This window comes from Staurois parvus, unplaced genomic scaffold (assembly GCF_062004578.1).
Source record: "Staurois parvus isolate SC_StPar_1 unplaced genomic scaffold, SC_StPar_1.0 ptg000333l, whole genome shotgun sequence".
In the NCBI taxonomy this organism is placed as follows: domain Eukaryota; kingdom Metazoa; phylum Chordata; class Amphibia; order Anura; family Ranidae; genus Staurois; species Staurois parvus.
The window spans coordinates 223,349-240,011 of record NW_028318129.1 but is presented as its reverse complement, the minus strand read 5'-3'; the positions used below and the strand labels follow the sequence as shown (position 1 = coordinate 240,011).

Here is a 16,663-nt window from a genome sequence, read left to right as displayed (position 1 = left end):
GAGTTCTTTGAAAGACACTTCGGCCACCTGATGAGGCCTGACAAGGGCACCATGATCAAGCTGGTGGCGGTAAACCAGACTGCTATACCGGTGTTCGGAGTGGCATGGATGAGAATGAAGCTATGTGGGCAAGATGTCGGCAAGAAGGGAGTGGTCCTTGTAGAGAAACCGGCTCAGTGTGAAGCCCCCATTGTATTGGGGATGAACGTCCTGCAGGAACTGGACCAGCTCATGTTTACAAAGGAGGGCCCGGGATATTGGAAGAAAACAACTTCCCACAAGCCTACCCAGAAGGCATTCCAGAGGTTGATCCGGACGTGCGGTATCTGCAAAAGTACCCCGGAAGATAAGCTGGTGGGAGCAGTGTATGCCCCATATGAAGGAGCCTGTACCGTACCTCCACGGCAGGAGAAGATGATACGGATGTCTGTCGGCAGCAGGCGGAAACTGAATGGGATAGGGGTGCTGATAGAGCCTCTAGGTGTGTCGGAAGCCGGACGGAGCCCAGTAGTCGCCAAGACCATTGTGACAGTAATGGACGGCCAAGTGTTAGTCCGGTGTGTCAACATACACGACCATGAAGTTACCTTTCATGCTGGAGAAAAAGTGGCTGAGTTATATGTGCTGCAAGGAGAACCACTCGCAGGTAGCCAATTCGCCCTACGGGCTGTTGAAAATAACGTCTGGACCTTGGCAGTGGACCAGAACTCGGTGGAGGAACCCACGCCAGATTGGAATGGCCAGCGAATCTTGGAGCAAATGGAGATTGATGCGAACCAATTCACTGCTTAACAAATGGAGAAGATTGAAGCAGTACTGTGGGATGTTAATCTACCTTTTCCCGGTGTGAAGAGGACAAAGTCAAGGTCCACAAAACAACTGCAGGCCCCCGAGTCAATGATTGCTGTGGTTTCCACGACCCTTCCTGAAAGCTGAAGAAAGAGGGGCACCGCTAAGTAACTGGATTGGCTTATATTTCCCATGGAACAAGAAGGAACTGAAGTTCTCGACTTACGTGCTTTCACCGGGCAAGTCCACACAACATGTCCAGCTTCTCCACAGTAAAAACAGAGGTTCCTGGTGCGTCTTCGCTGGCGTTCCTCTGGGGTAAGGGTCTGCCGAGCCAACCCCAGCTGCATGGGTTCAGAAGTATCCACGGGAACGGATGGTAGATTATCGGTGGAGGTTACTTGACCTGTGCCCCTGGGAGGTGCCCATGTGACTCCTTGACCCTGGCCTGACCTCTCAGACCGGCGTTCCCGCAACCTGCGATCGATTTAAATCGCCAGTGCGATCAGATCTTCCAAGGACTCTGGGAGGCCAACTCAGGCTAGCTCATCCTTTAGCGCCTCCGAGAGTCTGACCCGGAATTGGTGACGCAGGGCAGCGTCATTCCAACGCGTGTCCCCCATCCATCGCCTGAACTCAGAGGCACATTCCTCTGCTGCTCGGCGACCCTGACGGAGTGAGTAAAGGGTGGATTCGGCCGAAGCCACCCGTTGGGGGTCGTCGTAAAGGATGGCCATAGCTTCAAAAAATGTGTCTACAGACTGTAGCTGGGAAGCCTGACTTTCCCTTAATCTATGGGCCCAGTCCTGGGGTTCGTCTTGTAGTAGGGACATAATGAATCCTACTTTGACCGACTCAGTGGTGAATGTACGGGGTTGCAGGTCAAAATATAGCAGACATGCGTTTTTAAAAGACCTGAATCGTGCACGATCTCCCCGAAAACATTCAGGCATGGGAACACAAGGTTTGGCTGGTGAAGGTGCAGCCGCAGCCCTTCTGGGAGATCCAGAGGTTCCCCCAGAGCCGACGGCCGAAGCCTGGCTCTGGGAAGGAGTCTCAGACATGGTCATGGTATCAAAACGATTTTCCAAACGTGAACCTTTATCCTGAAGTGCAGTTACTGCCTGAGTCAGGGCGGATAAATGTCGGCAAATGTCCTCTAGCGGAGAGGGCCCCCCTCCAGACTCAGTCATGGCCGAATGGTACTGTAACGGACCACCTGACAGCACCTCTATCAGTCCCCTGATAGAGCCTCCCCAGAGTGTGGGGTCTAAGTACCGGAACACTTGTTCACCAGGGCCCCTGATGGTGGGGATGGACTTGGAGCGCTCCGGGACCAGGTCGCAGCTACCGGGTATCTCGACCAGAGGTAGAGGAGTCTGCCAGAGGCTCCTGCGGGTTAAGAGTCTGATGTGAGGGAGCCCAGGGATCCCTGAGGGATGGATGGATGAGCAAGATTAGAGTCAAACAGGCCGTGTCGGTAACTAGCGGGTCGGTGCGGTACAAGACGGTAGGCAAGGGATAGTCGGGTCACACGCAGGGTCAATACCAGAAGATCAGATCTATAAGGGAGCATCCAGGAGCAGAGTCAGGCAAGCCAAGGGGTCAGGACAGGAGAAGGCAACAAGGTCAGACAATCCAGATCAGAGTACTCACAACACAGGCAACAGGATACGCAAAGACCATTCCGCAACAAGTGTCTGTGCAGGGCTGGTTTAAGTAGCCTGCCCTGCACCTGATAGGCGCAGCCTAGGTCCTAGTGCCTGCCCAGTACTGTCATAGACGACGGGTGCGCCTGGGTCCTAGTGCCCTGCTGCCTGCATGTCTTGACAGACACCTACGCATGTGTAGACCCATGCGTCGCGATGGTCCCTGACAGTGGGTCTGGCTGGTGTATGCTGAAGAGGTCTGGAGAATCTGTGTGGGGCCTGGAAGAGGATTTACGGCTCACAGTGGAGTCTGGTGATGGCACCTAGGGAAGATTCACCACAACAAAACCAGGAAACAAGTGACTGTATGGTCCGGTTCTGGAGTGGATCAGGAAAAAGCACCAAGAGCCTGCCAGGGAACCGTAAGTGCGGCTTTGCCGCTGCACATCGCACCACACGCGTTCAGTGACATTTTGGATATACCAGAAAGTTACAAGAGACACACTGCGCTTTCCTTTGGATTACAAATAGTATTGCGCAATACTTAGGGTGCACCCCAACGTTATATCTTGCTCAGGAACATTCAGGCGCAGCCAGGCTGCTTTCTGGACATCGGGGAAAAGTCGGCAAGTACGGGGTTAGTGTTAGACAGTATTATTCCTACTGTATGGTTATGCGCTGTTATCATTCTGTTTACGTATGCTCAGCTACATGATCACTATAACTGTTCAGTAAACGTAACTGTTGTAAAAGAACCGCTGTCTGTGTCTGTGTGGCATCGTGTACCCTCTGAATCTGTGGGCCCAGCCCTCGGCCTTCCTTCAATTGGACACAGCTGATCACATGCTAAAGAGCCAACGTCATTGAACAATGAACTTCTCTTATTTTGCTCCCTTTTGCTTTGCTTGGCACTCTTCTGTGCTGCCATCTCTGGATATCCCATGCATGCGCAGATATGCTGGATAATGGATAATATCTGGAATGAATTTCACATTTGTTTCTTGCCCCAAATGTGTCTCCTGTAAAACAAACGCTGAGGACAATCTATGCTGAATCTCTTTAAATCTCCTAAATCTCTTCCCAGGGCTATTTAATCCATTAACATTATAAGTCACAAAATGAATCTCTCCCATTCTTCCCTTTTCCTCCTATCCTTTTCCTCCATCTCCTCTCTCCTCCTCTCTTGTCCATGACTTCCCCTTCGTTCTCTAAAACTTCTCCAAACTAATATATCTTCTACTATATCGCAAAGTCTTAATCTACCTACCCCCTACCCATACCTTTCACCCACCCTCCCCCCCCCACCCCCCCATCCCTCCTCCCCAATCCCTCCCCCGAATACCCTCCCTAACCCTCTTTAGACCTATAATTTGGGCAGCAAAGGTACCAGGCGCATCTCATGGGGCCCCCTACTGACCCTGGGCCCTCGGGCAGTGCCGGAGTTTCCAAATGGTCAGTCCAGTCAGTGTTTTTGAATTGGTATCAAGGTATCAATTGGTTTAAAAAAAACCCCATCAGAACAACAGAATAAACAGCTTTGTAAATGTAGCCCTCTTTCAGCTCCCCCCCCCGTGTCCTGCTAGTGTGATGGATTTGGTAAAATGCCTATTTTGTTTCCTATTGAATATATATATATACGCTATTTCTATAAGTGTTATAAATATTTATAAATATTTACTTTTATACTTTAATACATATGTTGTGTGAATATTTTCTGCCTGCTGGGCTTTGTGGTACTATAAGAAATCCTTGCTTAAGAAATGTCTGCTCACACACACAGACCCCCTCCCACCGTGTGATTTGGAAGACAAAAGAATGTTTTTCTATAGATAAGACTTGGGAGAAGATCACACCTATACCATGATGGAGATTGTTTTCGTGTGGCAATGACCAATCAAAGACTAATACAATGCTTATGCTGTCCTCACATGACTCTCGCATCATTTTGCATATATAAGTTCACTTTCTCATTATAATAAACTAGAAGTATTCATAGACTGAACTTGTGTGTCAGCGTGAGTCTCTTCCAATGTGCGCACATTGCAAAGCTAGCGTCATAAATTAGGACAGGAACAGATAAGCACCGGACATTTTTTAGTCCTCTACTAAATCACTAGTTCCTGGCGGTCCCTTTGTTGCTGACCCAGCGTGTTCCTGACCCGACTCCGATTGCTCTCCTGCTCCTGGTTCCTGACTTCGGCTTTGCTCCTGACCTTGGCTTTCTCTTCTGATTCGGTACTGCCATGATTGCCGTCAGTGAGTAGGTCCAGTATAAAGGGAGGAGCTGCGTCCCTAATGCGATACCCCGAGGAAGTCACGAGTAGTCAGTGACGTAATGTGTAGGTCCGCGAGTACGCAGTTTCCGGTGCGCGGTGACGCACTTCCGGCGTGCGACGCCATCTTGGTATACCCAGGAAGTCCCACACACATGCAGTATACCCACACATCGGTGAGGAGGGAGAACTGCGAGACATGTGAGTGGTATTCCTTTTCTTTCAATAAAAGGAGTCTTGGTTGCTTTAATACTACACTTAGAGGGTCTTTTTTTCTTGGCTCACTGGGCTGGTGAGCTACTGTCCTTTAGAGACATCTGGTCTGATCAGGTGCAACAGGAGCCCCATAAGGAGATCCACTGGAGGAAGAAGGCTGTTGGCTCTTATGATTTAAGGATCCAGGATGATCCTGCAAGCGGGTTGGCCCCTAGGGGTCACTTGGAGGAGGTGAGGAGGCAATCTAGCCGTAAACAGAAGAAGTGTGTTGGCACAATCACGGAATTGTTAAACACTATTGCACACTGCATGAATTTATTCATCACTTATATACTGTTTTGGACATTTTTTGATCATTTGAATATTTTTTGAAGTGTGGACACTTTATTGCACTTTAGCACTTTTTGTTTAGCCCCCTTTTTTTTGATTTGAGGGGTTTCTGATATATTATTTAATATACCGTATTTGCCGGCGTATAAGACGACCCCCTACTTTTCCTGTTAAAATGTAGTGTTTAGGCCAGGGGTGGGCAAACTTTTTGACTTGAGGGCCGCAATGGGTTCATATATTGGACCCGGGGGCCGGACCAAGAGTAGATGAATGATGTGTATGTGTCATCCATAGTAAGTATAGTAATATTCCCCCATAGTAAGCATAGTAATTAATCCCCCATATAGTAATTCATCCCCCATAGTAATTCATCCCCCATATAGTAATTCATCCCCCATATAGCAATTCGTCCCCCATATAGCAATTCGTCCCCCATATAGCAATTCATCCCCCATATAGCAATTCATCCCCCATATAGTAATTCATCCCCCATAGTAATTCATCCCCCACATAGTAATTCATCCCCCATATAGTAATTCATCCCCCATATAGTAATTCATCCCCCATAGTAATTCATCCCCCACATAGTAATTCATCCCCCACATAGTAATTCATCCCCCATATTAATTCATCCCCCATATAGTAATTCATCCCCCATATAGTAAGTCCCCCATATAGTAAGTCCCCCATATAGTAATTCATTCCCCATATAGTAAGTCCCCCATATAGTAATTCATTCCCCATATAGTAAGTCCCCCATATAGTAATTCATTCCCCATAAAGTAAGTCCCCCATATAGTAATTCATTCCCCATAAAGTAAGTCCCCCATATAGTAATTCATTCCCCATAAAGTAAGTCCCCCATATAGTAATTCATTCCCCATATAGTAAGTCCCCCATATAGTAATTCATTCCCCATAAAGTAAGTCCCCCATATAGTAATTCATTCCCCATAAAGTAAGTCCCCCATATAGTAATTCATTCCCCATAAAGTAAGTCCCCCATATAGTAATTCATTCCCCATATAGTAAGTCCTCCATATAGTAATTCATTCCCCATATAGTAAGTCCCCCATATAGTAATTCATTCCCCATATAGTAAGACCCCCATATAGTAATTCATCCCCCATATAGTAAGTCCCCCATATAGTAATTCATTCCCCATATAGTAAGTCCTCCATATAGTAATTCATTCCCCATATAGTAAGTCCCCCATATAGTAATTCATTCCCCATATAGTAAGTCCCCCATATAGTAAGTCCCCCCTGTGTCAATTCACTTACCTTTGCTCCTCCGCACGTTCCTCTCGTATTCCCGCGCCGTTCTGGTCTTCAGGGAGGACTGTGAGAGAAGAGTTCGTCACGCTGCCCCGCCTACATCCTGGCTGCCCCGCCTACATCCTGACAGCTGCAGAGTCCTGACGCCCGAGAGGAGGGAGGGGGCGGCCATCCTAGAGGGGGGGCGGCCATCCGAGAGGAGGGGAGGGGAGAGGAGGAGAGGAGGTCGCCCGCCCGCCCGAGAGGAGGGAGGGGAGCGGGCGCCCGGCACACAGGAGAGCCGCATCTATTGTAAAGAGCCGCGGCTTGCCGACCACTGGCCTTGCGGGAGCCTAGCTCCGCGGGCCGGATTAAAAGGTCCGCCGGGCCGTATACGGCCCGCGGGCCGTAGTTTGCCCATTGCTGGTTTAGGCTATACTTGCCATACAAGACTACCCCTCTTCCAATGCACACCAGTGGGAAGAATCGTGCCCCATCATTGGTGTCAGTGGGAGGAATAGTGCCCCATCATTGGTATCAGAGGGAGGAATAGAGCCCCATCATTGGTGTCAGTGGGAGGAATAGTGCCCCATCATTGGTATCAGTGGGAGGAATAGTGCCCCATCATTGGTGTCAGTGGGAGGAATAGTGCCCCATCATTGGTGTCAGTGGGAGGAATAGTGTCCAATCATTGGTGTCAGTGGGAGGAATAGTGTCCCATCATTGGTGTCAGTGGGAGGAATAGTGCCCCATCATTGGTGTCAGTGGGAGTAATAGTGCCCCATCATTGGTGTCAGTGGAGGGTGGAATAGTGCCCCATCATTGGTGTCAGTGGGAGGAATAGTGCCCCATCATTGGTGTCAGTGGGAGGAATAGTGCCCCATCATTGGTGTCAGTGGAAGGAATAGTGCCCCATCATTGGTATCAGTGGGAGGAATAGTGCCCCATCATTGGTGTCAGTGGGAGGAATAGTGTCCCAACATTGGTGTTAGTGGGAGGAATAGTATCCCATCATTGGTGTCAGTGGGGGGAGGAATAGTGCCCCATCATTGGTGTCAGTGGGGGGGGAGGAATAGTGCCCCATCGTTGGTGTCAGTGGGGGGGGAAGAAAAGTGCCCCATCGTTGGTGTCAGTGGGGGGGAGAGGAATAGTGCCCCATCGTTGGTGTCAGCGGGGGGGGGGAGGAATAGTGCCCCATCGTTGGTGTCAGTGGGGGGGGGGAAAGTGCCCCATCGTTGGTGTCAGTGGGAGGAATAGTGCCCCATCATTGGTATCAGTGACACCAATGATGGGGCACTATTCCTACCAATGACACTTGCTGGCCCCTGTTCCAGTATGGTGCTGCTGCAGCCAGCATATGTGGTTGCAGCAGCACCTCTGGACGGCACACTTACCGGCCGCTCCTTCACTCGGGTTTCGCGGGGCCGCTCGGCTCCGCCTCCTCGCCGGTGATTTGCCGCCTGTGTGCCTTTCCTGAGCTACAGTTCTGGCGGCCAATCACCGGTGAGGAGGCGGAGCCGAGCAGCCGCGCGAACATCCAGTGACTGAACAGAATGAAGGAGCAGCCGCGCTTCCTGGACCGGATCATCGTGGGACCGGAGCCAGGTAAGAGACAGCAGCCCCTGCCCAGCCCTGTACTTAGTGTCCCTTGGAAGGGGGAGGGGGCGGCGGCGGCATCGCGCCGCCCCCCCTAAAAAGTGTCAGTATGTCGTATACCGGCGTATAAGACGACCCCCGACTTTTGAGAAGATTTTCAAGGGGTAAAAAGTCATCTTATACGCTGGAAAATACAGTATTTTTTTAACCTCTTGCCGTCCGCCTGCTGTTTATAAACGGCAGGGCGGTGGCAGTCCAAGGTCGGGTTGCCGTTCCTAAATGGCACCCGCCTTTTCTAGCTGTGCGCGCTCCCTAGGAGCGCGCACCACCGCGATCCGGTGTCCGCTGTGTCCTCCAGACACAGTGAAACACCGATCGTCGGACGGGACCTCTGTGCGAGGTCCCGGTCATGTGATCACTGATTGGCGAATCAGTGATCACATGCAAAGTAGTAAGCAAGATGTCACTTGTGACATCATTGCTTACTACGTGTGAAATCTGTGAATGATTACAGAGGTCACATGGTACAGGGCTATTCACAACACCCTTGTACCATGTGACAAGCTGTGACCAATCACAGCTCACTCTGTATTTCTGAATGACTGCAAGAATGCAGACAGAGAGAAAGAGAAATGATTGCTTTTACATCCTATATGGGTGTAAAAGCAATCAGTGTAAAAAAAAAAAAAAAAATCTTCATCACCCCCCACAAGTAGTACAGTGTCACCATGGTGACACTGTACTGCTAGGGTGACAGTATGTAAAAAAAATAAATAAATAAAAAATAATAATATAAAAAAAATAAAATAAAAATCTAAACAAAAATGTTTAAAAATTATAATTTTTGGTTATAAACTAATTTGGATTTTTTTTTTTTACTAAAAAAATAACGGAATAAATTTTGGCCAAGATTTAGGATGAAATATTATTTATTTGCAAAATTTTATTTAAAAAAACACTTTTTTTCAAAATTTTTGGACTTTTTCATTTACATAGTAAAAAAAATAAAAATCCCAGCGGTGAATATATACCACCAAAATAAATCTTTATCTGTCTCAAAAAAATGGTAAAAAATTCATATGGGTACAGTGTTGCATGACCGCGCAATTGTCATTCAAAGTGTGATAGCGCTGAAAGCTGAAAATTGCCCTGGACAGGAAGGGGGTAAAAGTGTCCGGACAGGAAGTGGTTAAATGTGTGTGCACGGGCTTTTAAGTGAGAGGCACAGATATTGTTACTCATTTGGGTTCGACACTATATATGTTGAGCACTAACGCAGTGATGAGTTACACTGTATATGGGTTATAAATTTTTATTATTTATTATGTATTTTTATGAGCGCTACACTATTTATATTAATGAATAACACTGTTTGGGTATCAGTTTTTTGAATGTTGGCAGCTTTAGGTTAGGCACACTTCCTTTTATAGCGCAGGAGGACCTTGATCCTTTGTTCATAGCTTTGTAAATGTAACCCTCATACAGGTGAAACTCGAAAAATTAGAATATAATGCAAAAGTTCATTTATTTCAGTAATTCAACTTAAAAGGTGACACTAATATATGAGACTCATTACATGCAAAGCAAGATAGTTCAAGCCGTGATTTGTCATCATTGTGATGATTATGGCTTACAGCTCATGAAAACCCCAAATCCACAATCTCAGAAAATGAGAATATTCCATGCAATCAATAAAACAAGGATTGTACATAGAACAATATCCGACCTCTGAAAAGTAGAAGCTGCATATATACTCAGTACTTGGTTTGGGACCTTTTTGCAGCAATTACTGCCTCAATGTGGCGTGGCATGGAAGCTATCAGCCTGTGGCACTGCTGAGGTGTTATGGAAGACCAGGATGCTTCAATAGCGGCCTTCAGCTCTTCTGCATTGTTCGGTCTCATGTCTCTCATCTTTCTCTTGGCAATGCCCCATAGATTCTCTATGGGGTTCAGGTCAGGCGAGTTTGCTGGCCAATCAAGCACAGTAATCCCACGGTCATTGAACCAGGTTTTGGCGGTTTTGGCAGTGTGGGCGGTGCCAAGTCCTGCTGGAAAATGAAGTCAGCATCCCCATAAAGTTCATCTGCGGAAGGAAGCATGAAGTGCTCCAAAATCTCCTGGTAGACGGCTGCGGTGACCCTGGACTTAATGTAGCACAGTGGACCAACACCAGCAGATGACATGGCTCCCCAAATCAACACAGACTGTGAAAACTTCACACTGGACTTCAAGCATCTTGCAGTGTGTGCCTCTCCATTCTTCCTCCATACTCGGGGTCCTTGGGCCTCTCCATTCTTCCTCCATACTCGGGGTCCTTGGGCCTCTCCATTCTTCCTCCATACTCGGGGTCCTTGTGCCTCTCCATTCTTCCTCCATACTCGGGGTCCTTGTGCCTCTCCATTCTTCCTCCATACTCGGGGTCCTTGGGCCTCTCCATTCTTCCTCCATACTCGGGGTCCTTGTGCCTCTCCATTCTTCCTCCATACTCGGGGTCCTTGGGCCTCTCCATTCTTCCTCCATACTCGGGGGTCCTTGGGCCTCTCCATTCTCCCTCCATACTCGGGGTCCTTGGGCCTCTCCATTCTTCCTCCATACTCGGGGTCCTTGTGCCTCTCCATTCTTCCTCCATACTCGGGGTCCTTGGGCCTCTCCATTCTTCCTCCATACTCGGGGTCCTTGTGCCTCTCCATTCTTCCTCCATACTCGGGGTCCTTGTGCCTCTCCATTCTTCCTCCATACTCGGGGTCCTTGGGCCTCTCCATTCTTCCTCCATACTCGGGGTCCTTGGTTTCCAAATGAGATGCAAAGGTTGCATCTCATTTGGAATCAGAAAAGAGAACTTTGGACCACTGAGCAGCAGGCCAGGTCTGTTTTTCTTTAGCCCAGGTAAGACGCTTCTGACATTGTTTATTGTTCAGGAGCAGCTTAACAAGAGGAATACGACATTTGAAGTCCATGGCCAGGATCCATCTGTGTGTTGTGGCTCTTGATGCACTGACTCCAGCCTCAGTCCACTCCTTGTGAAAGTCCCCAACACTTTTGAATGGCCTTTCCTGACAATCCTCTCCAGGCTGCGGTCATCCCTGCTGCTTGTGCACCTTTTTCTTCCACACTTTTCCCTTCCACATAACTTTCTATTAATGTGCTTTGATACAGCACTTTGGGAACATCCAACTTCTTTTGCAATTCCCTTTTGAGGCTTTTCCTCCTTATGGAGGGTGTCAGTGATGGTGTCAGGTCAGCAGTCTTTCCCATGATTGTGATTCCTACTGAACCAGACTGAGAGACCATTTAAAGGCTCAGGAACCCTTTGCAGGTGTTATGGCTTAATTATCTGATTAGAGTGGGACACTTTGAGCCGAGATTATTCCACCTTTTCACAATATTCTCATTTTCTGAGATTGTGGATTTGGGGTTTTCATGAGCTGTAAGCCATAATCATCACAATGATGACAAATCACGGCTTGAACTATCTTGCTTTGCATGGAATGAGTCTATCTCATATATTAGTTTCACCTTTTAAGTTGCTGCACTGAAATAAATGAACTTTTGCACCATATTCTAATTTTTCGAGTTTCACCTGTATGTTAAAAAAATACTGTTCATGTTGTTAAATATAATAAACTGTTTTTTAATCCATCTTTTTAATATACCATTTTTCTCTTACTTATGTATACATTGCAGATTGCAGCAGCAACACAGTTGTCAAGTAAATGCCAAGGATGAGTATATTAACCACTTCCCGACTGGCTATTGCATATAAACGGCCGGATGGTGGCACTGCAGGGTCGGGTGGCCGTTTATAAATGGCCTCCCCGCACCCTGCTTGTGCGTGCTCCTTGGGAGCGCGCAGCACCGCGATCCGGTGCCCGCTGTGTCCTCCAGACACAGTGAAACACCGATGGTCGGATGGGACCTCTGTACGAGGTCCCGATCATGTGATCACTTATTGGCCAATCAGTGATCACATGCAAAGTAGTAAGCAAGATGTCACTTGTGACATCATTGCTTACTACGTGTGAAATCTGTGAATGATCACAGAGGTCACATGGTACAGGGCTATTCACAACAGCCTTGTACCATGTGACAAGCTGTGACCAATCACAGCTCACTCAGTACTTCTCAATGACTGCAAGAATGCACACAGAGAGAAAGAGAAATTATTGCTTTTACATCCTATATGGGTGTAAAAGCAATCAGTGTAAAAAAAAAAAAATCTTCATCACCCCCCACAAGTAGTATAGTGTCACCATGGTGACACTGTACTGCTAGGGTGACAGTATATAAAAAAAAAATTAAAATAAAAAATAATAATATAAAAAAATAAAAATGTAAAAAAAAATGTTTAAAAATTATACTTTTTGGTTATAAACTAATTTGGATTTTTTTTTTACTAAAAAGATAACGGAATAAATTGTGGCCAAGATTTATGATGAAATATTATTTATTTGCAAAATTTTATAAAAAAACACTTTTTTAAAAAATTTTTGGACATTTTCATTTACATAGCAAAAAAAATAAAAATCCCAGCGGTGAATAAATACCACCAAAATAAAGCTTTATCTGTCTCAAAAAAATGGTAAAAAATTCATTTAGGTACAGTGTTGCATGACCGCGCAATTGTCATTCAAAGTGTGATAGCGCTGAAAGCTGAAAATTGCCCTGGTCAGGAAGGGGGGGAAAGTGTCCGGACTGGAAGGGGGTAAAAGTGTCCGGAATGGAAGGGGGTAAAAGTGTCCGGACTGGAAGGGGGTGAAAGTGTCCGGACTGGAAGGGGGGAAAGTGTCCGGACTGGAAGGGGGGAAAGTGTCCGGACTGGAAGGAGGGGAAAGTGTCCGGACTGGAAGGAGGGGAAAGTGTCCGGACTGGAAGGGGGTAAAAGTGTCCGGACTGGAAGGGGGTAAAAGTGTCCGGTCTGGAAGGGGGTAAAAGTGTCCGGACTGGAAGGGGGTAAAAGTGTCCGGACTGGAAGGGGGTAAAAGTGTCCAGTCTGGATGTGGTTAAGACATATAAAGATTTCGGCATAAAACTGGCCATGATACATTTATTAATTGTTGTAGAATTTTGTTGGGACTAGCAGGTATAAAGATCCCTTAGCTGACCGTTTGGTGATGCCTTCAGGGGCTCCACTAATTTCAATTGTCTTTCTTGTTGATGTACCATGTCAATGTCTCCATTCTCATGGAACGAATGTTCTACTTCAGAATTAGCTTTGACAAGTGCATGCGCATGAGACTAGTAACAATTTTTATCGGCCGTGAGTGAATAAAAAAATTAGAAATGTGTTTTTGTTCCCTTTAAATTCTACAAAAATGTTCCTCCCTTGCCCTTTGATTTGTTTTGATTGCTTCCTCGCTCGCTCTGGTCAAAACCAATTGTTGAATTGTCCCTCTAACTGAACAAATGTTCTGAAAAGGACTAAATTCTACAGGTGTAGGGCCATAATCAGCGCAAAAGGCAACCAGTTGCAAGTGTGAAGGTGGCATGTAGAAGAAAATCATATTCCAGTGCAAGAATTTTAGAGAGTTAACTAAGACAGAGAGGGGAAGGTGGTGTAGGTCGGGTTATAGGGACCCAGAATACATGGGAAGGAAAAGGAAGTAGGCTTGGAGAGGGATGTGAGAGGCAATGGGATGCAACTGGGGGATGGGGGTAATATCAGGGGCAGATGGGAAAGAACATAAATGGGGGGGGTCCTAAGGGTTCTTTCCTCAAACCCCAGACTTCAGCATGGTTGTAGCCTTTGAGCAGGATACTAAAATCCATTTTAAAGAAAATTGTAATTGTAGCTGTACTGCAGTCATCTCAAAGGGTATGGCAAGTTTGTAGCTTCTATAAATTACTTGTTGCTTTTTAAAAAATGTATTTAAATGTATCATAAAATTGTAAAATTCCGCAGAAAAAAATCATAATATTAATGATGTCCAGTGCCCCTTACCTGATCCTACACAGAGAGCTGCCAGCAGTAGGATGCTTGTGTGTGCTGCCATTGTAAGCTGGAGGTTGCTTGTGAGTATGGAGTTCCAAGACTCATGCCTTACATATATATCTCTTGCCCCCCCCCCTCCCATGTTGGCATACCATAGACCCTGCCCTCATGACACCTTGGTAAGCTGAGCTAAAGAATGCAGGAAAGGAAAATCACAGTATTTCTATTATATTTTGTGTGATCCGTTTGGGGCTCAAAGGTTGCATCCACACTCTTAATGTATTTCACAAGGGTTACATATTCACACTGAACAAACACACAAGTCCATCATGTTCAACCAACATTAAAAAAAAAGCATGCAAATAGAAAACCCAATAAAACATGACCCAATTTGAAGAAAAGAAGTAAAGGGCGCCGCCTTGTCCTCTGTGATGACCTCAGGGTGAATAACTACACCGAGTTCACTATATGAACCACTAATGTATTTATATATAGTGATCATATCCCCCCTTATGTATTATACATGGTGATCATATCCCCCCTTATGTATTATACATGGAGATCATATCCCCCCTTATGTATTATACATGGAGATCATATCCCCCCTTATGTATTATACATGGAGATCATATCCCCCCTTATGTATTATATATGGAGATCATATCCCCTTTATGTATTATACATGGAGATCATATCCCCCCTTATGTATTATACATGGAGATCATATCCCCCCTTATGTATTATACATGGAGATCATATCCCCCCTTATGTATTATTCATGGAGATCATATCCCCCCTTATGAATTATACATGGAGATCATATCCCCCCCTTATGTATTATACATGGTGATCATATCCCCCCTTATGTATTATACATGGAGATCATATCCCCCTTATGTATTATACTTGGTGATCATATCCCCCCTTATGTATTATACATGGAGATCATATCCCCCCTTATGAATTATACATGGAGATCATATCCCCCCCTTATGTATTATACATGGTGATCATATCCCCCCTTATGTATTATACATGGAGATCATATCCCCCTTATGTATTATACATGGTGATCATATCCCCCCTTATGTATTATACATGGAGATCATATCTCCCCTTATGTATTATACATGGTGATCATATCCCCCCTTATGTATTATACATGGTGATCATATCCCCCCTTATGTATTATACATGGTGATCATATCCCCCCTTATGTATTATACATGGAGATCATATCCCCCCTTATGTATTATACATGGAGATCATATCCCCCCTTATGTATTATTCATGGAGATCATATCCCCCCTTATGAATTATACATGGAGATCATATCCCCCCCTTATGTATTATACATGGAGATCATATCCCCCTTATGTATTATACATGGAGATCGTATCCCCCTTATGTATTATACATGGAGATCGTATCCCCCTTATGTATTATACATGGAGATCGTATCCCCCCCTTATGTATTATACATGGAGATCGTATCCCCCCTTATGTATTATACATGGAGATAGTATCCCCCTTATGTATTATACATGGAGATCGTATTCCCCCTTATGTATTATACATGGAGATCATATCCCCCCTTATGTATTATACATGGAGATCATATCCCCCTTATGTATTATACATGGAGATCATATCCCCCCCTTATGTATTATACATGGAGATCATATCCCCCTTAATGTATTATACATGGAGATCATATCCCCCCTTATGTATTATACATGGTGATCATATCCCCCTTATGTATTATACATGGAGATCATATCCCCCCTTATGTATTATACATGGAGATCATATCCCCCCTTATGTATTATACATGGAGATCATATCTCCCCTTATGTATTATTCATGGAGATCATATCCCCCCTTATGAATTATACATGGAGATCATATCCCCCCCTTATGTATTATACATGGAGATCGTATCCCCCTTATGTATTATACATGGAGATCGTATCCCCCTTATGTATTATACATGGAGATCGTATCCCCCCCTTATGTATTATACATGGAGATCGTATCCCCCCTTATGTATTATACATGGAGATCGTATCCCCCCTTATGTATTATACATGGAGATCGTATCCCCCCTTATGTATTATACATGGAGATCGTATCCCCCCTTATGTATTATACATGGAGATCATATCCCCCCCTTATGTATTATACATGGAGATCATATCCCCCCTTATGTATTATACATGGAGATCATATCCCCCCTTATGTATTATACATAGAGATCATATCCCCCTTATGTATTATACATGGAGATCATATCCCCCTTATGTATTATACATGGAGATAATATCCCCCCTTATGTATTATACATGGAGATCATAACCCCCTTATGTATTATACATGGAGATAATATCCCCCTTATGTATTATACATGGAGATCATATCCCCCCTTATGTATTATACATGGTGATCATATCCCCCTTATGTATTATACATGGAGATCATATCCCCCTTATGTATTATACATGGAGATCATATCCCCCCCTTATGTATTATACATGGAGATCATATCCCCCTTATGTATTATACATGGAGATCATATCCCCCTTATGTATTATACATGGAGATCATATCCCCCCCTTATGTATTAT

At 45.5% G+C, this 16,663-nt stretch overlaps 1 protein-coding gene across 1 annotated transcript in view; it reads right to left on the bottom strand.

Moving 5' to 3' along the window:
• Positions 1–14,205, bottom strand: part of LOC149457147 (lymphocyte antigen 6E-like) — a 33,264-nt gene extending 19,059 nt beyond the window's left edge. The window contains exon 1 of the mRNA XM_089683997.1: positions 14,049–14,205. Coding sequence (XP_089540123.1) covers positions 14,049–14,181 — 133 coding nt within the window. The 5' untranslated portion in view covers positions 14,182–14,205. The remainder of the gene's footprint in view (positions 1–14,048) is intronic.
• Positions 14,206–16,663: the final 2,458 nt, after the last annotated feature.